This window comes from Neocloeon triangulifer, unplaced genomic scaffold (genome assembly GCF_031216515.1).
Source record: "Neocloeon triangulifer isolate White Clay Creek 2 clone unplaced genomic scaffold, ASM3121651v1 ptg000013l, whole genome shotgun sequence".
NCBI classification, from domain to species: domain Eukaryota; kingdom Metazoa; phylum Arthropoda; class Insecta; order Ephemeroptera; family Baetidae; genus Neocloeon; species Neocloeon triangulifer.
Genome location: NW_026775555.1, coordinates 4,261,410 through 4,283,522, shown reverse-complemented (window position 1 = coordinate 4,283,522; position 22,113 = coordinate 4,261,410). Strand labels below are relative to the sequence as shown.

Sequence of the window (22,113 nt, the reverse complement as noted above, 5' to 3'; positions counted from 1 at the left end):
TTTTAACGAGATGCTTAATGCTTGTGATTTAATTGCCTCAAGAATATAATGAATAATTGGACAATGTTTTGAGATAAAATATTTTTAATTCAATTTGTTATTTAGCAATGAAATGAAAAAAAGTCCTTCTGGTTGCAATAAAAATGGCGATTTTTTTCCATGGAACTCCTTGAAGAACGTCAAACTCTTTTTTTTTATAAAAAGATTTCTGTAGCTAAGCGGAAAACAAAACCTCCTCCACTCACCGATCCCGGACCGCTGAAAGTCTCGCTGTACTTTATCATTCCGGTCCTGGCCGCCTCCTCAGCCGCTTGGGGCGATAAAACACGGTCCCTCAGCAGCCTCCAGGGCACTGATAAGCCCGTGCCTTGCTGCATCGCCTCGCACCACTCTTTCACTGGTATTGTGCCTGCAAAAAGGACCCCTTTTATTATAGGGCACGCGGCCCACGCAATTTCGAGAGGAACATCAATTTTGCGGCATTATAAAAGGGATGAATGCAAATTACACTAGTCTACCTTTTCCATCTGGGTCTTTGTTCTTGAACTCGGCTTCCAGGCAGATTCTGCGCGCCTCAATGGTCGCAGCCAAACTCTTGAGCGCCGATTGCTCCACCAAACCCACCCTTTGTCGGAAGGTGAGTCGACGTTGTTTGCTGCTTTTGGCGGCACTAACCTGTCAGGTATTAGAAACAAATATTTATTTAAAAAAAATCCATAAGCGCTGCAGATTAACAATAAAAATAGTTACCGAGTCAGATGCAATTTTATGAAATGATAGCTTTCGTTTTTGTAAAAAATTAAAATATAACCATATCTTAAGTAACAATAAAAATTAAATTAACCAGGAGCACAAATATAATCAATAAATCATTCAAAAAAACTGCATGGATATTATTAAGGAAAAAGCACTACTTTCTAAAACACAATTCAATCACATTCTATATTCTAAATTTGCTGATATAATTAATACGGTTAAAAATTGTTTCATTTTTTTCTACTTTGCAATCAAAAGGAATAACAAAATAAACGTCTCCTAGAGTGTCACATTCACTCAAATAAATAATAATTGAATTTTTTCCTTTTAAACGCAGATTTTACCAATATTTGACATGGAGAAGGACAGCTTTTGACAAGCTCACCTGAAATTGGACAAACTGGGGCGTCAGAGGGTTGCCAGAGAGCTTGACATATGCGCCTTTGTTGGAGCCCACTTCGTAGTAGTCGCTCGCCGAGAATATGGTGATGCACTGCATAACCATATGGAAATCACGGCTCGGATGAATAATTCAACGAAGAAAAAAGAAAGAAGCCCCTCACCTTATTGTTGTGGGCCAATTCGTAGCCTTCGAGTTTGCACTCGTGAGATCGCACCAAGAGCCTAAGATTGTGTCTAGTGAGGAACTCGTCGGTCACATCAGGACCGAAATAAGTGCCGGCGCCGCGTAATGTGTTTGGACTGCAGCCCTCCGCCGCTTGAGGGTCGCTCCACAGCACGTCGAAAACCTTTCAAATCAAAATATGAAAATTTGCAAAATTGATTTATTAAAAAAAGTCCCTATACCTGTCTCCACGCACGCTTTTCGGGGGTCTCCTCGTCTTCCTCGCCGTTTTCTTTTAAACTTTGCGGTGGGTCCATTAGTGACGCAAACTGGAATATAATAAAAGAAGAAAATTTTGATTTATCCTTAATAATACAAAACAAAAGCTTTAAAACAACACAGCTTTTCATCCCTTTATGCTTTCCATTTGTTGCTGCAACTTAATCCAATTGTGCCAACTCATGAGTTTCAAAAAGCAATTTTAATACTTTTGTAAACAGCAACTCGGTCGTAAATTTCGAAACCGTTAAAACATTTCAAAACCCTTTCGGTACTAAAACTTTTACAGCTTATCTCGTAAAGAGCAAAAATATCAAACTCCCTCGCAATGTCAGAAGTAATCCGATTCGTTTGCAATTTCACCCTCGGACCAACCCGAATTTCAATCTGATTCAGACCCCAAAACATGAGTGACGCAGCGAGGGCGTTATCGAACCGGAGAGGGTTAATTTATTGATTGTGAGTGTGTCAGTGTGCGATTCCATTTGAGCCGGAGATTAATGGGTTGGCGCCGATTTTTCCAATCACCTTGAAACGATCGAGGGTCCAGATTTCCCGCAGGTCGGTTTTATTGGAAATGCCGCCGTGCACCACAAGCACCTGCCCGTCCACAACGGACCCCAGGGGCAACGCTCGGTACAAACGCTCTATTTGTCGCAACAGTCTCTCCGATTGCATCTGCAAATAGAAATAAATTGCACCTGTACAAACAAAATTCTTTTAAGAGAAAAAAAAAGGTTTTTTGATTAGTTTGTGTCAACGTGCGCTAATTTGCGGCAGTACATATGAGCAAAAGGGTTATTAATTTAAGCTGGCAACCCAAACAAGCTGATTTAATAACGCGCACCGAGGCATTGTTGTTTGGCAGACGGCAGCTGCTGGCGGGATTTGCTATGCCATTGGCGACGAAATTATCATCGCGCGGCGCAGAACAATATTTGCATCCGAGAGAACCCTTTGAGCAGATTGCTTTGTGTCGGCGGCGAGGAGAGGGTTTGTTTTAGTTACCGTGCAGAGAGCAGCGGGAAATAAGGCCGGCGCATTTATACAATTAATTAACGGTGGTTGCCAGCAAAATTATATGGAAATTCAACATTTTTCCATTATTCTTTAATATTTTTTTTTTAAACACAATCCGTACCAAACTTTTTTTCATTTTTTCGTGATGGGTTTTAATTAAAAACGACTTTCCTCATTGGAATTGTGGGAAAAGCGATTCATTATTATTTTTACTGCCAAAGCAAAAATAAACAGTTTTGCTTTAAAACTAATCCAATCACAAAACCCATTAATGCGAAGCCGTTTTGAATTTTAATTCATCATCAAATGCAAATTTCTAACTTATTTTTATACAAATTCTCTTACCTTATATTTAGTCCTTACTTCTCTGATGAAGCCATACCTACGGAACGAACAAAGAAAAAATAGGTCAGAGTCTATAGAATTTATTAACGCCTTCTTCACTTTACATACAGCAGTCGTAATTGTATAAGAACTGACGGAAAACTAATTTATTTGTTCGCCGACTGAAGAAGTTTTTATGAACAAAATTAGAATAAGATTTTCTCCCTATATAATTGGCAGTTGAATGCATTCTTAACTAGTCGCGCAAGGACAGCAGCAAATGCACTTAACCTTTCACTCGAGCACACTCAATCAATTTGCATGCAAATTGCCTTCAGTTCCCTGGGCAATGAAACACCTAACCAAGGCTAAAGGTATTGATTGCGCTGCGATTTTGTGTGAGAGAGGAAGCGCGTCTCCCTTATCAAGATTCTGACGAACGGTCCCTTTTCGCCATCAGGACTCGGCGCTTATTGACTTGGGAACGACGACGTTTCTAATATTGTACGTGGCAGTCGCTAACTTACAAATCACTTTTCAAAATGCAAAACGACGTGCTAAAGGGGTTGATTCAATTCACGAGAGAGGAGAGGGATGAACATGAAAGAGTTGCATAATATCAAAGCTGCTGCTTCGCTCTGCCGGCTCATTATTTGAATTGCTCTCACAAAGGTATGTTTGTGATTTTGAAGCTGCTGACCGACATTTGCTGAGCCACTTGGCCTGACTAAGCTGAAATTCCTAACTATATAGTGCAGTGTTGGTGTCAAAGTGGGCAATGGACGTGCCGACATCCTCATATCTTTTTATATTGATCCGGAGAGTAAAACTTTTATAAATAAAGACAAATGAGAAAATTTTGAGTTCGAAATATAAAAAAAAAATCTAGTTTTGATTTTCCTGATTTGATATTGGGATTCTGCAGTCAAAAAAGAGGCAAAGAGAGCAGCACTGTCACAAGAAATAATACAATTTAAAATTAATTGGTGGGAATTCAACAAGATGATGAAAGCTTTATAGGAAAATACTAAATAATGACGGCGCCACTGCACCCGAAAAATTTTTTAAAATCTAGGTCTATCAATCAACTAAATAATGACGGCGCAACTGCACCCGAAAAATTTTTTAAAATCTAGGTCTATCAATCGACTAAATAATGACGGCGCCACTGCACCCGAAAAATTTTTTAAAATCTAGGTCTATCAATCGACTAAATAAATACCATTAACTATTTATGATTAAATTATTTAATTTGGCCTTTGGCCGATTCTTTCGAGCGCCAAGGCATTCCTTTTGCTAACCAGCATTGTGTTTGAGTTGGAAATTAATTCATTTAAGTGCTTATATTTATTTTTAATTTAATAAATAAAATTTTAATTTCAAACTAAACAACACTTACAATTAATATATTTTTTATTTTGTTTCTTTTTAATAAAATAAAATTTAATTTAAAAAAAAATTTATTTTTATATTTTATTCAAATGTAAATTCTAAACTTAATTTTAAATCACTTCTACTTAATTGTTTTATATTATGTTTAAAAAAATGATTTATATCACTAAAGATTGTTATAATTTTAACATTTTTGATTAATCAACATGATTTCATCATGAGACTGCATGACACTTTTTATAGATTGAGTATCTTAAATTTCAACCCCAGCTGAAAATAACAAACCTCTGCCGCATTCTACTCTAAACCTGTGACATGGTTGAAAAACTCAATTCCAGCATCGCATGATGCTGTTCAATTTGTTAACTTCACATTCCTCACTGGCTTTACGCTGTATATACAAGCCTAGTGTGGTAGTGCTTAATACCTTTCCCCTTTGCTTATGCCACGCGCGTCACATAAATACATAAATTTAGTAACAAAAGTAATTCCAAAGGCCCATTTCCCATTCGCCAGGCGCGAATGTCACAGAGCCATTAATTTTCATCCACGTCGCCTTTTGTGACAGCACCAAATAATTAATTATGGCAATTTTTGCACCTCGCTTGCCTTTTTGGTGGCGCTTTTGAGCGAATGACGCGAATCAACCGAAAAAGCGGAGCGCTTTGGAAAATGCGAGCGGGGCACGCACAAAGTATAAAGCAAAGTGAGTTTTGCGTCTCGCTTGTGCTTTTACCCCGTTGGGAGTATTTTTGCCTCCTGCCGAGCCCTAATTCACTTACAGAGCTACCGAGAAAAAGTGAATGCTGTCGCGCTCACTTCCCAAATCAATTTCCACGCCCCTGGGCTGAGGAGACACTATGAGCGGCGCCAGAGTTGAAAAGAAAATTGATTAGTTGTTGTGCTTTCGTTTTCACCCTCATTTTGATTGGACGTTTTTGATTTGATAAGATTATTTTGTATCTGATGGACATTTATAAAAATAGCTCACTATACGTCAATAGAAAAGAGGATTTGGCACCTCCTTACACGCCATGAGGGGAAAATCTAGCATTTTGTGATAATTGCACAAAAAAGAATTGACTAGTTATGAAGAAATAGAAATATGAACTAGATTTTTATATATTCAAAAATTTTGACGCTTTTTTCTTTTTGTAAAAATAGTAAAAAATTGTTTTCTCACTAATTTTGGTATTCATTTGTAACAATAAAAAAATGATAGCATTTTCCTAAATTGTTGTGCCGTGTGTTAGAATGTTTGAAATCCAATCAAAGGTAAATTATGAATTTGAATGAAAGTTTCTACGTAACCAATAGTAAAAGAACAGGAATTTTTAATTATCATAAATTTGAAGGGATTTTTAAATTATAAAGAAGTTAGGCAGAAGCATTTTTTATTTCAAGGAATGGAATTTATGCATTTTTATAGTTGATAAAATTTTCAATACGTTTTGCTTAGGAGCAATTTCTAAATCTTAAGTATAAAGGAACGGTAGCTTCAATTAAATATTTTTATCCTATTTGATTATACTTTTTAATTTTTTTTTTACTTAAAGTCAGACAAAAAATTGACAAAAAATTTAACCAAATTATAAATAAAGACTTAAAATAGCGAAATAATATTAAAGTGGCGAAAGGTGATTTTTCATTTTCGCGTGACTGACGTTCCAGTCTGCTTTGAACATTTACGCAGAGACAAGAGAAATATTGATTCGCACTCGGCCGGTTGAAATATTGCAACCGCCACGCCTCGGCGAATTTGGTGTGTGCTGCGAGCTATAGTTTATATGCACGCGTCTGTTAATAAAGGAAAGTCGGCGCGGAAAATTGATGAGAAAGCCTTCGTGAGCACCTGTTTGAGATTACAAGGCAGAAACGCGCGTGGCTGTTCTTATGATCGCAAACAAGCACTTTGCCATTATATCATCTCGGCCGCCGAGGGCACAGAATAATAAAAGCACGAATGAGGTGAAGACGCTTGCAAATGATAAGGTTGAAATAATCATGCTCTTTGATGAAAAGAGCACATCTTGAAATTGTACAGATTATAACGTCTTACATTTTTCCACTCTTATGCTTTGTGATTTTCCTCACGTTCCACACGAGAATGAAAAATGCGACCGCAAAGCAAATGTAATAAGGGCTTCCATCTCGGTCTCTCGATTGGATTTTAATAATTGAGCAGTGCAATGTGCAGCCTTTCCCATTTGCTACGTGATGACTCTCGGCAACACCCTTTGTGTGGCAACACGTCAGAAATCGTCTGACAGGTAATTGCGCAGCTGAGTTACATTGAAAGCAACTACCCTTGGTGCACAATTCTTGCACGTGTGTGTATCGGCCTTATGAGTAATTACCGTGCGTTGGGGTATTCATCTTCATTAACTTTGAAAACCAAAGGTGAAACGCGATGCATCAATTTACAGCGACTTATGACATTTTTCTTCCTTTTTTTCTACTGACTTGATTATAAAAAAAAATATATGCTAATATTAATTAGCAAAATAAGTAGTAACTAAATTATGTTTTACCGGGTTGCATAACTTTTCAAGAAATGTTAAGCCATTTTATGTAATTTATTTAATCATTTAATGGCTTAATTCGATTAAAAAACTTTGCAATTTTTAACAGATGATCAAAGTTTGAGAGCGAATCGTTCAGTGAGACCGAAATTTTCCCCCTTATTGCGCATATTAATTACCTTTTAACGGCCGTTGTAGGACCAAAAAGTAATAAAGACCTGCGCGCATTATGTCCTTTTTCTCGGAAGAATCCACCGCCTTTTATCACGACATTTTTGTACTTAAACGTGCCGTAAAAGTTGGTGTAGAACTTAAGCTGCCAAAGAATTTTGCATTTCTCTCCAGGGGACGGCGAGGAAAAAGGAACACGCAAGAGGATGCGGCCTTCAAGTTACTTCCAACGAAGACAAGGAAGTACATATATTAAATTACACTCTTTCAGATTATCCTTATTCAAAAAACCTTCTCCGTAAAGAAGATTAGAGAATTAAATGCTGTTCTTAGAATTTTGAGGAAGAATTTCACTGACCAAGAATTTTGAGACCAAAAAAAGCCGTTCTTTTTTAATTAAAAAGACAAAATTTTCAATGAGGACAAAGCCCGTTTCCTCACTTTCATGATCGTCTTCTCTAGTGCAAATTTCTCCAATAAAATTTCAAAACATTTATTGATTTTGGGCTTATCTTAAAACTTAAAAGATTAATGAAAATAAAACTAAATTATTTATAGAAATTCGATGCTTTTCGTTTGAATAAAAATAAAACAACATTTACAAAAGGATTTTGGGGACTTTGTGTGCAGACCGCATTGATTGCGCCGTGGGACCGTGGTGTGGGCAGCATCGTGACGCCATAAGGTGCGTTAATTTTTAAGAGAGCATCCGCAGGCTTTGGGGTATTAAGAGCAATTTCCTGGTGAAAACCATAAAGTGTTTATATGGCTTGCGCCGGCAACGTGTATAATGTGCGGACTCTCTTCGCATGTGGAATAATAAAAGAACAGCTCGATATAACATTGTGTGTACTTGCAGTAACGAACCCAGATGCGCAACGACCTGCATTAATTGTTTCTGAGTGGGAGACGACTTACGACACACTGCATCAGAGTAAGGCTTGGATTGTTTACAAAAATAAACTAAGTGTAAGCTGGGATTAATAATATATCAAAGTCGGACACAATTATTCTTATTTCGTATTTTCAACTTAATAAATAATTTATTATTTAATCATTCCTTAGATTCATTTGCTGTTTCAAAAGTAATTGAGTTTCAATTGTAGATAAATTTATAGAGCAAAATTTTTTTGTCCTAAATTTACAAAGAAATCAAAACAAAATATATAAAAAAGACAAAAGTTTTCTTTACATAGTTTATGAAGAGCTCCAATTTCTGTAACGACCAATTCTTAGTTTACTTCATTCGTTTTATCAATTGGAAAAAAAGAGACCATTCACGGAACACAAATCTCGGAGATTGAGCTTTTGATCTAATTGACGAGCGTGTCTGCCTGGGCTAATAGGCGCAATTTGCTCTGTAAACCGGAGAGGTGAGCTCGAACACGCGCTCAAAGCAGCGCAACAAGAGTATAATAATCCGCTTGGCCGATTACTGCCCTGGCACCACTTCGCCTAAAAGGGTTGGTGCGTGCGAAATAGCATTACGGCGGCGAAAGTGCAGCCCAAGAATATAATATAAGACGGCGCTCGCGAAATTAGTTTAGACGCCGCGCGCGTAATCAGCCTCGACTGCCGAGAGGGAGAGTAATTTGATAAGGACACACAGGATGCAGTGCAAGAGATAATGCAATCAATCGGCCCAAGGAGAGTCGCTGTTGCTTGTTCCCGGAGATCATTAGCCCGACTTTCGACAGCAGGGCAACGAGATTGAGCGCTGAGGGTTAAAGGGGTGCGGAATGTGCCTAATGAGACCGACCTTCTTACGATATTTTGATTGCACGCGTCAAACTTAGAGAGGGGATTAGTTTTGAGAGGTTCTGAGGTTAATTATGCTGCATAAAGTTTAATACACACACACTAATATTATATTGTCTTAAGTGTGCAATTATAACATCATATTGGTTTGAGATCTATCAAACACGACCATCGATTAGTCATTTGACTTTTTATTATTGCAGTTTTAATGTAAGATTTTTAATAATTATATTTGTGAAATTTATTTCTTAATGTTTTTCATCAAATAATTGCTTTCAACAGGCTATTTTGATTTTAAATCATGACCATAATTACTTTGATAAATTTTAAAATATTATTAAATGTATTTTATTTGATTAAATAATATAATTATGATAAATTATTAATATAAAAGAAAAGTGTATAATTAAATAAATTTATTAATAAACACAACATTTATATTTAAACTTATAAAATAAAATGTACTTTCACACTTTTTTCTGCAATTTTAATTTAACGTATGTTTTATTGCTGTTTTTTGTGACTATTGTATGGAGAGAAAATAAGTAAATAAATGTGATAAAATTATGATATAATATTTCTATAATAATATAATAAAGTTTTATCATCCACAAGATAAAATTCTGCTAAATATTTATTGATTTACCATTGCGACGCATGATATATTTGTCATCCGAATACACTTCGAATGACAATGACGGAGAAGGAAAGGCGCGCGGCAATTATATATGAGATGGGTACTTGCCTGACGTTAATGGCCCTGTCTTCGTGGTTGCCTCGATTGAGGAACACAGCGCCCGGAAAGACGATCACCAGGGCGCAGAGCAGCAGCAGCACCTCCATCGAGCGCTTCCCTCGGTCCACGAAGTCGCCGTTGAACACGTACGGGTTTTCCGCGCACGGCAGTCCGTTCTGAAACATGCACGTCCGCGCTTTTATCGTACACGCTGCTCTTTTCAGCCGCTGGAGAATTGACCGTGCGTGCGAATTGAAAGAGCCCTCAACACACGACGAGAATAATGAATTGCATTCTCTCCGGAGCCAACACCGCACAAGTGTTCTTCTTTTTATTTAGATTCTTATACCTGATTTTAAAATGAATTTTATTTATTTTCTGTATTGGAAAATATTAATACTTTTCCTGGAATGACACAAACTCTTTGTGAAATTTCCATAAATTTTCATTTTTTTTTTTTAGAGCTAAAAGTGACTGCGATGTTATGAGAAAATCTACTTCTCTTGAGAAAGAATTTTCTGCTTGATATCAGTTTAATAATTTCATCCTGCTAAAATATTTCTCGTTTTGCAATAAAATTCAAATATACGCCCTTTGTGTTTTGTTTCAAACGCTTGAGCTTGGTGGGCGTTCAAAGAAAAAGAGCTACACTTTTCGCTACTTTAAATGAAAACATTTGTTTGCAGAAAAATCCTCTTAACATTCCAGTAGAAAGTCAGTCTCACTCTCAAGCACACCAAACACTGAGCAAAACTTTCATGTAGAAAAAATATTGCATTTATGCCGTTTATGAAACAAGAATTATTGTCAATTGCAATTTTTTTACGTCCAAATTCTTTTTGTTAAGCTCCAAAGAAGAATGTTAAAAATTGTTTGGCGAAAGATTTATTAAAATTTGCATATTTTATTTCATATCAGCTGATCGTAAATATTTGCTTTAGGTTAGAAATTTCTCGAGCGTTCCGCAAGGATGGGTTATAATATTAAGAATTTGTTATAAAGAAAATGACTGGAGGCTAAAATGTGTCACGCGTAACGCCTTTTTTGTTTTCGTGCTTCTCTTGGTTAATATTGAAAATATAATTCAGCCCCTGAGGAGGGTGGATATGCAAACTCGTGTCGCTAACAGTATTAAAAAATTCTGTGTCGCAAGCGCACTACTTGTGGAGCAGCAAAAGTTTAAAGGTCAAATTTCTCATCAACCGCAGCTATACCCTTCATATTTCATGAATATTCCCCCGTTCAAACATTGTCAAACTGTTCTCTAAAAAGAATTTCTCCCATGCTTGAGTGGCAGTTTTGAAAATCATGGTGAGCGCCCTTTTTTCCCCTCACAATTTCATTTTTTCTTTTTAATCAAGCTCTCGAATGTATATATTCAAATGAATTTAACAATGGCGAGGCTCACCTTGTGCAGAATGACGAGCAGGTCCTGCAGCTTTCCGTGCAGGTCTCCGCAAATTGTGATTTGTTTGCCAACGGTGGTGCTCGCCTGGTTCAGGTTAGGCAGGCGCCGCAGAATGGTTGTCGCTTCCCGCAATATGTGCCACGCGTAATGTGCGTGCACACGGGGAGGCTGAAAAAAAAGATTAAGAAGAAAATAATGAAAATAACTCCATTGTAAAGCTCAACGTGTTCAGCTGTCGTAAAAGCATAAAAGCAACATAATGTTTTAACTAGATTTTCAATTTTTGAAACCCCAAAAAAAAGGAAAAAATAATATATAAAAACTTTTTAAGCCACTATTTTTTATTTATTTTTAAAAATTTGTATGTTTAAAATCTTGATTTTTTTTTAATATTAAATATATTACTTTATTTATCTTTATTTAAGCTATCATTGTAATACGTTTTACTGAAATTTTTTGTTAGTTTTATTTAAATAATCAAAAATAGCACAAAAAGTCATATAAAAACTGGTTGTTATTACTATTTTTCTTTGTAATACTATGAACCACTCAGGGAGTTGTGGCATGCAAATATCTTCCACAGGGAGTGCATTAATGGAAGCATTTCCGCGGATTCTCGTCCCTAACAAACCATATTCAAACGCGGTCCTCTGGGAACACCTATCGCACTTATTGATTTGCTCTCTTTTTCGTTCTCTTCTCTCGTCAGCCGACGCAGTCAGGCTGCCTTTTGTGAATTATATGGAGCAGTAAACAACTTTTACTGCAATGATAAAAATCTCATTCGTCGCTGGCAGGCATAAAAACTTGCAGCTGTTTCTATCTATTTGGTTGTGACCGGGGCACAAATCAATGATGGAAAAACACGGAAAATACGAGCAGTGGCATTCACGTGATAAGAATAATAGGGTCCTAACTGGTAATTTCTTAAATCAAAAATGATATATGTTATCGCCTAATATTAATTTCATTCAAATAATTTCAGTTTCCCTTGTTGTTTCGATAATAATCCGTTTTATGCTTATCCCTTTGAGCTATACACATGGAAATTAAATTGCTTTCGCTCAGAGAGATTTAAATTTTACCAGAATATAATTATTTCATTAACTTAATCCGAAAACTCACCTTTTTGTGCCTAAACGCTGTGAGAAGGGTGTCCAGCCCCTGTTTGGTCAGTGGAAAGTCCACCCTCGGACCTTTGTACCCAGGTTCGACAGGTCCAAAATTGGCATCTTCCGAATCATCCGAGTCCGGTGGAGGACCAGGATCGGTTGCGCTGAGAGGTCCAGTCGGCGTGGGCGCTTTGGCCAGCAAAGTCGAGAAAAAGTTGTACAGCTGCGGATTGTATTGTAATTTATTAATATTGTGTCGCTTGTTTGCACTGGCAAATGTTTACATTATAAGCATTTTAAATCGGCCGAACACGCACGGTTAACAATACTAGCGATAAGGCTGCCGTAAAATCGACCTCGTCGTGCAAGAATAGAATAATTCACGGATCGTGAGGTTGGATACTTTATTTTTTGTTATTTTCTCAAACACGTACACTCTGTAAGTGTACATACTGCAATATTGATTTGAAATCGCACGTATATAGGCAGCCCGCGGAACAGCGGCACTACGCAGCGTGCATAACCATGGAAAAGGCAGGCGCCAGCGTGTTTCACCTGTTCAATGGTCGCACTGGGAACGGCAATTAAGGCCATTAACGTTTGTAAATGATTTATTGCATAATTTCTTCCTAAATAACGAGCAAAAACGTTCAAGCGAACAGGAACACAATTAACCTGATTCAAACAGTATAAGGGCATTAAGGATTTAATTAAAAACGAATTTTTGTAAAAAAAAGTTAACATTTTTAAATGGAAACAAATTAACCCAGTTGAAAATGATCCTTTTTCACTAAAGAGCCTCAAAAATCAATTGGTTTTTAGAATTTTTACTTTTATCTCTTACAAAACTGAGTTTCTTTTGAATAAAATAACACTCGAACCCTATGAAAGGTAAATTTTTATGTATACGTTTTGATCATAATATTCGAGGTTCGTCCCTCCTATCAAAAAGATTTTATGGAAAAGGGCAAAGGTAAAATAAAAGGGGACTTAAAAATGCGACCAATGCGTAATTCCGCGCATCAGCCATCAAAGAAATCGTGCACCGCCAATAAATAGGAATGATGTATCGGATATTGACATCCATTATAAAAGGTCCTTTGAACATTTTCAACCCGTCAAAGTGGAACTGCAAATCTGCACTAATGGCAGCGGATATTGTTAAATGACAGGGCGCATTTCCACGTGAACGAAAACCTCACGTAAAAGCAAATTTGCTTTTGAGGGAGCAAATGAGGTTGAATAGAGAAGCGGCGCAAAAAAATCCTCTTTTATGCACGCCCACCGCACTTTATTAATCGCATGAGGACCGAGACCAAAATATAATCCTTCCTTTGTTCGAGGGCGGCTGAAAATAAAATAAAAATTTGCACAGACCTGAACCTCGTCCTGCTCGCCGGCGTACTCGAGCGACTGGAAAATGGTCCACGTGTATCGCCTCCGCACCTCCATGCGCGCCAAGTAGCGTCGGTACCATTTTTGGATCAAAATCGCCGCCTTCATACCTGCGTGAAAAAAGAGAAGATTCTCCATTAAGATGCAAATTCCGCTTGATTGGCAGCGCAAGAGGGAAAAGTTTTCGCCGCGAGTGTATAATAATCCCATCTTTCATGCCGCCCACGTTACTTTCTTTCTTTGCGCCCAATTTCTTTTTCTCTTTCACTTCGCCGCCGCCAAGAAAATAAATTCGGCAGGGGAGAGACATGATTAAGCAAAAGGGGACTAGCAGGTGTTTCTTCAGCGAAATCTCTGATTTCTCGAAATCTAATTTGCTCCTTCGTTTGCACAGAAAATCAAATTTTCAGGCGGAAGAGCAAATTAGAATTCTCGGATGCATTGGAAGCGAGTAATTCAATTTCAACTTTATCGTCGAGAACTGGAAACGCTTACTCAGATTGTTCTCATTAGATTCGAGAAGAATATTCGCTCTGATGCTCAAATCACAATCTCTTAATTAACAGGCAAATTTCAATGATGAAAAATACCTCTCCAGTGAATTTCCAGAAGAATTAAACCCTTGTTTTTATAATAAGCTTTTTAATTAGACGCTGCTTTACGGAATAAGTTAATTAGATATCCCAATTTAGTCCAAAAAGGAAATTCTGAAAAACTTATTCTACATTTTAGAGCCAATATTTAATTTTTTATACTATTAAATAATAAAATTAAAAAAATTTAAATTAATTTATAATTTTTAAATAAAGATTTGTTTGATAAAAACAATAATTTTTAACTAAATAATTAAATTTATTTATTAAATAATTTAATTTTAATTTTAAATGTAAAACTATAACTATAGGATTATGAATTTTTTTTATTTACATCTATTGCATCAAACTGAATTGTCAAATAATTTTCATTTTTTTAAACGTTTTTAACACTAATGCTGACAAAGTTCTATATTTTAAATAAATAGATAAATTAATTTTCAGTTATCGTACATTCCATTATTGGACATATTGTGGCGACCCGATGAGTCTGGCTGTTCTCCTTCCTTGATAATGGCGAGCACTTTTTGCTTGCTTTAAATATTAATTATAGCAGCAGCTGCGGGAAATGAGAAGAAGAAAAGACGCGCGTTTTCTTTACTCCTGTCAGCTTGTTTGCGTTTCTCGCGTGGGACGAGTAAATTTCGCATTTGCACAACGAGAAAAATATGACTGCGGCTATTCCCAAAAGAGCCAGCTGGGGACGACCAGCAAGGAAATGCACTTTCCGAGAACAACTGAAAACGCACTAAAATAAACCGAGGGACCGTGAAAATTCTTGGCCTCGCCTCTGAGATTCTTTGTTGTCTGGCAACCCTAGGGAAATTAAGTGCGCCATCCTCGGACCTCAATTGTTATTTTCTGCGGTCGGAGAGTTCCCTTTACTTGGCAAAACACGAGGCTAAATTAGAATTTAAACTCAGACTTCTCCATTACACCTGCTTGGAAAATTCCATATTCAAAATTCACCGTCGCTCTCTCCTGCGAGCAGGCTGCGTATTATGGCAGGTAACTAATGTGATTAAGTTTCAAGCTGACATTTCACTAACAATGTAATAAATGATGGGTGAAATAACACCACGAGTAATTAGTCACTGCTCGAATGGAGGGCGTGGCCTCTAAAGCACGTGTTTTCTGCGAAAATTCTGCGACGATTCTAGACTCAAAAGGTCTCTTCTTGATCGCGATTGATAGTGGCAGATTAGAGCGTGAAAGGCGAACCGGGCCGAGGGATTTCTTTTGAAATATTACGCTCCTTTTTCCACTCGTGACCTTTCCTGGTGAAATGCATGCGCCGGCACGGCAACCCGCTACACAATTTATCTTTAATCTTTCGCGCCAAAGGGTTTTGCGTTTATCATACCGACGAGAATGTAAACATTTCTATGTGTGCATATAAACATTCAAAAGGGCACTCCTAAAAGTATGTCAGTTTTTTTGTATAATGTTGATAAAGAAAGAGCCTCAGAATTAATGATGATTTTTTTTTATAAATTTTGTCCTTTGCCTATTTTAACCAGAAGGGGTTTCCCTAACATTCTGATTCAAAGTAAATAACTGTAAACAAAATTTAGACAAACTTATTTTATTTTTATAAATGTAATAATTAACCAAAATTTTGCACTAATTTTATTTAAAAAAAGTTTACTAATTTATATTTGACATGATTAATCTTAATACCTTAAAAAATACAATAAAATTTATTAAAATGACGATAAAGTTATACTTTAATATCAATAAACATTATATAGATAAAATACAAAATAGAATATAAAATGACCTAATTAAATTATAATAAACAAAAAATTTATAATTTTTTTTAAAATATATAATGTTTATAAGTTAAATACAAAATATTGCAATAATTTGTATAAAATTATATTTACTATTATTTAATTTTGTTGATTTGTATGTGCATAACAATTAAATCTTTACGCTGAAAATTATCGTTCAATCTGAAATGAAGTGTTTTAATTTTTGTTGATTTGAATTTCAACAATAGATTTATCATTTTCGTCAAATTTAAGTAATTGAATTTTGAATTAAAATTTAATTTCAAATAGCAGCGTTTATTAATATATGATCAAGCTTTCTCTGCCCATATAAATTTATTTAAAATATCAATTTTACTCTCAAAGAAAATAAGAAATCGGCTGAAAAAATCTCCATATTTTCCATTTTTATATATTGCGTTTTCCTCTGTGAATAAATTGAATACTTCCATAAATCACAGACAGAGAGAATCGTCTCGACACTTTCTGTATTGATAGACGCACTCTGTGTCCTGTCACATCGATTGGATTTCTCTTCTGCGAGAGAGCGAGAATTCTCATCACCGAGATGGTGAAGAAAAAGAAAATTGTGAATATTCTCGGAAGCGAAATGCAGATTTGATTTTCTGCAACACAAAACGCACGTCGGGCTGGAAGAAAAGTGGAGGAGCGACAGATGATACTCCTCTTCTCTTTCTGCGCGACAAAAACCAAGCGTACGGTCGGAAGTGACAGCGAATTATTTTGAGCAAAAATAACAGGCAAAAAGAGACACACACACGCCCACGCGCCATTACGCATGCAGAAATTGTGACTTCCGCCGATGATATTAGGAAGCGAGTAAAAAAGGGAGCCTTTCTCTCTGCATACGGGTCACGCATGTACGGCTGTGAATGCCGAGACCGGATAATGCAAAGGCAAAAACGCGGGTGCGCATTTCACATTCAGGCGCTTTGCGGTGCGATGCCTTCATTGTAGGGATTTTGGCAGATAAGGCGGACGAGAGAGAGAGATAAATAGCAGCAGACGAGGCTCAGCTCCATTCGCACAATCAAAGGATGAAATTCTCTGTGTCTCATTTCAAGATGGCTGTGAATTTTGGTCTATATAAGTAAATTGTTTTAATTTAAGCCATCTTGCTGGCGACAAAGCCTCCGGAATTAAGTGTTTTGGTAAAATAAAACAATAAAATCCTGAGTGAAATCTATAAAAATTCAAATCCTAGAAAATTAAAATTTGCTAAACAAGGTTTTCCTCATTTTTTTTTAAAACTTTTTACGGCGTGGAATAGGTTTTAATAATAAGTATAAGAAATATAATTTCATAATAATTTAATTAAAAAGGTTCCAATTTTTTTTTTAACCATAGAATTTCCCAACATGAGGGATGTGGGCTTTATCAATCTTTCTCCAATTTTTGGCAATTTATTTTTTATTTTTTATAAATAAATATTTGAAATTAAAAAATAATGTAATTATTTTAATTTTGATTAATTGATTATTTGATATTTTAATTTGATTCTGTTTTTACTCTATGTGATTTAGAGGTTGAATTATCTTAAAAAAAACTTGAAATTTTTTAATCGAAATAGCAAATTTTGGGGAAATCTGAAGACTTTTGCAAAAACTTTGTACATATCACGGAATTTTTAACCCAAAACATTCCGTAGTAACAAAGTTATCCTCTCTCGTCTCCAAAAGTGTACCGTGCCGAGATAAGTTTGGGGCCGTTGACATTTTTATTATTTTCCCTACGCTTTTCCGTCACACTGAAGTGGGTTTATGCGCGGCATGCGTCGAGAAAAAACGCAAACTATGCCACAGTGCTTTAGATATCCATCCAATAACAACAGCGAGACACGCTCCTTTCGCTCCCGCCCTCTCCACTTGCCGCAGAAAATAAAGATCTGCTCAAAAAATGTGGGTGAAGTCGATATTAAACGAATTTCGTTTCTCGCGCGGCGCGGGGTGCTTTGATGCGAAAAGTGGAATTTCATCTCTTTCACCGCGCGACGCAGAAAAAAAAGCGACACAAGTTCGAGAGGCCTCGACAAAGACTTCTTGTGTCTTGAATAATTCCGAAGAGCTCACAAAGAAGACGACGACATCTGATATATTTTGAATGCTTTCACGGACGCTTTCCGCCTGTTAAAGCAAAGTTACCTGAGGACGTATTTGGAAAAGCGATAGCAGCCGACAGACGATACGTTTCTGGAACTTTCAAAACGTTGTAAACAATCAATTAATTTGTAAGCTTTATCCTGCAGAAGCTTCAAATTTCTGTAGATATTTTATCGTTTATTGATATACAAATATGAGTTGTAATTTTGCCTGGCAAAATAAATTTATTAAATTATTTTGAGAATTAGGCTGACTGTGAGCCATTTTTACTATTTTTAATTTTTAAGCCGTAAAATAATTAAATTGAATACAAAATTAATCAGCGGAAACCTTGCTTTTGACGTGATTTGTAAAAAAATGAGCAAATGTGTAACAAAAATAATAATATATTGATGTTGTCTTTAGTAGTGAAAACTGTCTAAAAATTTTCACCAAATATATGGAAATTCAATATGAGTTAACTAGATAATTAACAGTTTAAGTCTCTTTAAAATGTACTTTCAGCTTTTTCTGTACTTTTTACGTATAGTTTTTTTTATGCTGTGTATTTATAACTGTATATCGAATGGAGAATAAATAAATAAATAAATAGATATTCGGAGAGTTTAAGTAAAATGGTGTAGAAAATTTAAAAATAATACCGAGGAAACCCTTTGAACAACTGCATATTATTTCAAAACACAAACAATATTGGCCAAGCCAGCATTGTCTGCCGACAAACAAAAGCATTGCTATAAATAGGGTTGAAAACAACCTTCACCGGAGCATAATTTTACGCCCTAATGGGTTCAGTTTCCACTGGCCTCGTGTTACGCCAACTAAAGGATTAGGAGGGCCACACAAATATATATTTCGGGAGTGCTCAAAGTCGCATTGAGTGACGAGACAAAAGCTGCATTAGATAGACACACACGCATACCGGTGACCATCCCTGCGACTGGGTTTATAGGCCTGAAGGGGCTTTGTCTGATCGATAGAGAATCGAAAAGGAGTAGCTTTTGCCGGGGGGTCAGTGCTGGCTGCTGATGCACCTAAAATGTGTTTCACCCGCCCAGGCCAAAAGTTTCCATCTCGACCGAGACTTTTCCATCCTGGGGTGAAAGAACAGCCGACGCAGCACGTTTGGCTGGAAAAAATCTCAGCTCCGTGGGGAGAATTTCGTAACGTGATATGGCCTATATCATTTATGATTCCGCAGGCAAGTTTGATTTGATGTTAAAGGGCATAGAAATAAATTCCACTTGCAAAATAAAAGATAGAAATAAATTTGCGATTATCAGTAGTGAAAAAACTTTATTGGTTTAAAAACAGGATGTTGAAGAAATTTTGTAGCAGAAAATTGATTGATTTTGAAATTATGAATTCTTTTTGAAAATCATATTGTCTCTGCTTTAAAATAAAAAGTCATTTGGTAAGAAATTATATCTCTTGTTGTTAATGTTTATCGAACAATAAAAAGTTTTCCGTACTTCAGCGCTTCCCAAAGGAATGGAAATAAAAAAGTGGTGCCAACAGTGTGAGGCGTTTTTATATAAAGCCTTGCAAAAAACCTCAAGATCTTAAAATAAATTTGTGTATTTATGAAAAACAATTAAATTTTTATATAAAGTGTAATTTTTTGGTAATTTTGCAAAAAAAGGTTTTTTTTAAATGTGATTCAGCGTTTCCCAAAGGATTGGAAATGAAATAAGGTGTTATTTGAAGCCTTAAAAAAAATCTATCGAGTTGTTAAAATGAATTTTAGGTAACGCGTTAGCAGCTTCAGACTCGATCATTCCAATTGCTTCTTCTATTTATATAGCAATGCATGTGTTGCTAGCTTGAATATCTGCAGAACCATTCAGAAAGTTCCGTTTCGCCGGATAGGAAAACATCAAACAGCCATCTCATGAAATAGTCATTCATTTGAATGGCCTCTCATGCGCAGAAACCGTACACATTTGCGAGTAATTAACCTTTCAGTGGTGCGCATTGTACCGCTTTCCGACCGAATAACACCGAGCCACAGTGATGTATTGTGTCTGCTTAATTACGATGCAAAACATAAAATAATTTTTTTATGCACCCTTAAGCTGGTGGAAAAGAAGTAGTTTTTCAGAAAAATTTATAATAAACAACCACAAATCTTTGAATAAAGTTATTGAAAAGCAAAAGTCGTGCATGAAAATTAACAATAATAGTTTAAAAAGTACAATTTTATAAAAAAGACAGCCTAATGCTTACATATGTGATGTGTAATGAATAGCAAGTCTCGTCCTTTCTCTCGAGCAGACAATGTGCGATTTGAATCAAACTGACGGGCGAACAGAACTCATCAGAGTGGAAAACGTCCAATGGTGATTACTTTTCTGCGCGCCTCAACCTAAATTTCCTTGTCTCGCCTGTCAGCGCCTATCAATTTATGTCCAATCACATTCTGACTGAATAATTCATTTCCCCTTCACAGAGGTAGAAGAAATTATTTCCATGAAAATTTATAAAATAAAATTCATTAATTTTAACACATCGATCGGATCAGAACTATGCTGTCGGTCGAAAGGACATTGGAAAAGCGTGCACTGTCAAATATTGACTTAAGAGGTCCGGCAGAACGTCAACAGGGAGGGCCGGCGTTGATTAGCTGTTCTTGTCGGTATTCGCACGCAGCGTCGAATTACGTTCTCCGATACAAAGAAAGTCCCAAACGTGCTTTGAGAAAGAGAAAGCTTTCTGAGCTGGCACGCACCGAGTGACGTCACACAAGGCGAGGAATTAACGCGAACTTGGCACCGGAATGGAAGCAATTCGAGAGCATTTAACCATGTGAGAGCTAATCAAATTGGAGGAGGGCCAATGGCGCTGCAAGAAGGGTTAAATATTTAAAGAAAATAAAATCCTCTGAAATTAATTAATTTGAAATTTCATTTGTTATTATTATTTCAGTTGGAATGTTTTGGGATGTTATGAAACGCTGAAGAAAATTAAAAGATAGAGTATTTATTGAACACAACTAGGTGTAGAACGGGTGTCTAAAGCTAATTTGTCTTCCTAAAATTAGTTTTACAATTAAGCTTGTTTTGATAATTATTACAAAGTACAAAGTTAGTTAATTCTGATTTTTGCAGCCTCTCTTAGGCTTACTTTTCGTTCACTGCATTCAAGAATATGATATTGTGAGCATTTATTACCGCAGTGTGTGAAGAAAATTAAATTCTGCAATTAGTTCCAGGAATATGCGCTTACGCAACCCGCAGAGCTCCCATGTTGGCCCGGTTGCCTACTTTCGAAAGTACGCACGCCGGAGAGTAAAGAAAACGCGGTTCGCCTGCAAAGTTCAATTACGTCACAAAAGTCTCTCAACAATTTTCGCACTCACAGTCTGACGTCGCAGAGAACTTGGCCCGACTGCACTTTGCTACTGCAAACTTTTCTCTCTCGCAGAAATTTGCTCATATTTTCAACAGCATGGAGAAGACATTTCTCGAGACATCATCAAAGTTTCACTGATAGCAAAAGGCGAGTGAGTGGTTTACCTATTTATAGAAGGAGACGTTTTGAGATCTTGCAACTCCGTATACAGAAGTCTGGCAGCCCCTTCACCACATTAATTAAAATTATTACAATATTATCCGAATTAATAAGGCACTTTTTTAAATTAAATTTTAAGGACAGCTTTGGGTTGATTATGAACTTTGTGTTCTGATTATGATTGATTGGGGTGGAAATTGTAATTCAATTTTTTTTATTACAAAATCATTCCATTGCTGCCGTCAAAAAGTGAGTAGACTCTCATTTTCCGGTGTGAGCCTAATGGAAAAGCGTGGCCAATGATTGATATCCGCAGACAGGGGTGTGTGCGAGTGAACTTTCGCCTGCAGGCTGACATTGATTTGTAATTTATCATGTTCTGTTTGCACAAATATGATTGCCGGGGGTAATTTATGCTCTCCAACTTCCTGCAATTTAATTTTATGATGCGCCCGGAAAAGTTTCGCCCATTAAAAAATTATCAATCAAAGTCAGAATGCGGCTTTTCCGAGACAAAATAAGCTGATCGATTTTTCATCACTCCGCAAACAAGTTGGGGGTGAAAAACGGGTCTGTTATGTTTCTTGAAAACACACTGGCCCGAGGGAGGTTTTCGCTTAACCGTGGGAGAAAGACAAACATTTTGCTACAGAATGGCTTTGTCCTCGGGACTGGTCAAGCCA

General features: G+C 36.5%; 1 protein-coding gene across 2 annotated transcripts in view; it reads right to left on the bottom strand.

The window, feature by feature from the left end:
- LOC132199010 (serine/threonine-protein phosphatase rdgC) overlaps positions 1–22,113 on the bottom strand; it is a 34,136-nt gene that overhangs the window by 2,119 nt on the left and 9,904 nt on the right. For both annotated transcript variants that reach the window (XM_059623382.1, XM_059623383.1), the window contains exons 3-13: positions 13,421–13,548; positions 12,057–12,266; positions 10,932–11,099; positions 9,533–9,699; positions 2,966–3,002; positions 2,129–2,278; positions 1,564–1,650; positions 1,320–1,505; positions 1,142–1,249; positions 519–675; positions 246–409 (exon numbers count right to left, since the gene is read on the bottom strand). In XM_059623382.1, the coding sequence (XP_059479365.1) occupies positions 246–409; positions 519–675; positions 1,142–1,249; positions 1,320–1,505; positions 1,564–1,650; positions 2,129–2,278; positions 2,966–3,002; positions 9,533–9,699; positions 10,932–11,099; positions 12,057–12,266; positions 13,421–13,548 (1,562 nt within the window). The remainder of the gene's footprint in view (positions 1–245; positions 410–518; positions 676–1,141; positions 1,250–1,319; positions 1,506–1,563; positions 1,651–2,128; positions 2,279–2,965; positions 3,003–9,532; positions 9,700–10,931; positions 11,100–12,056; positions 12,267–13,420; positions 13,549–22,113) is intronic.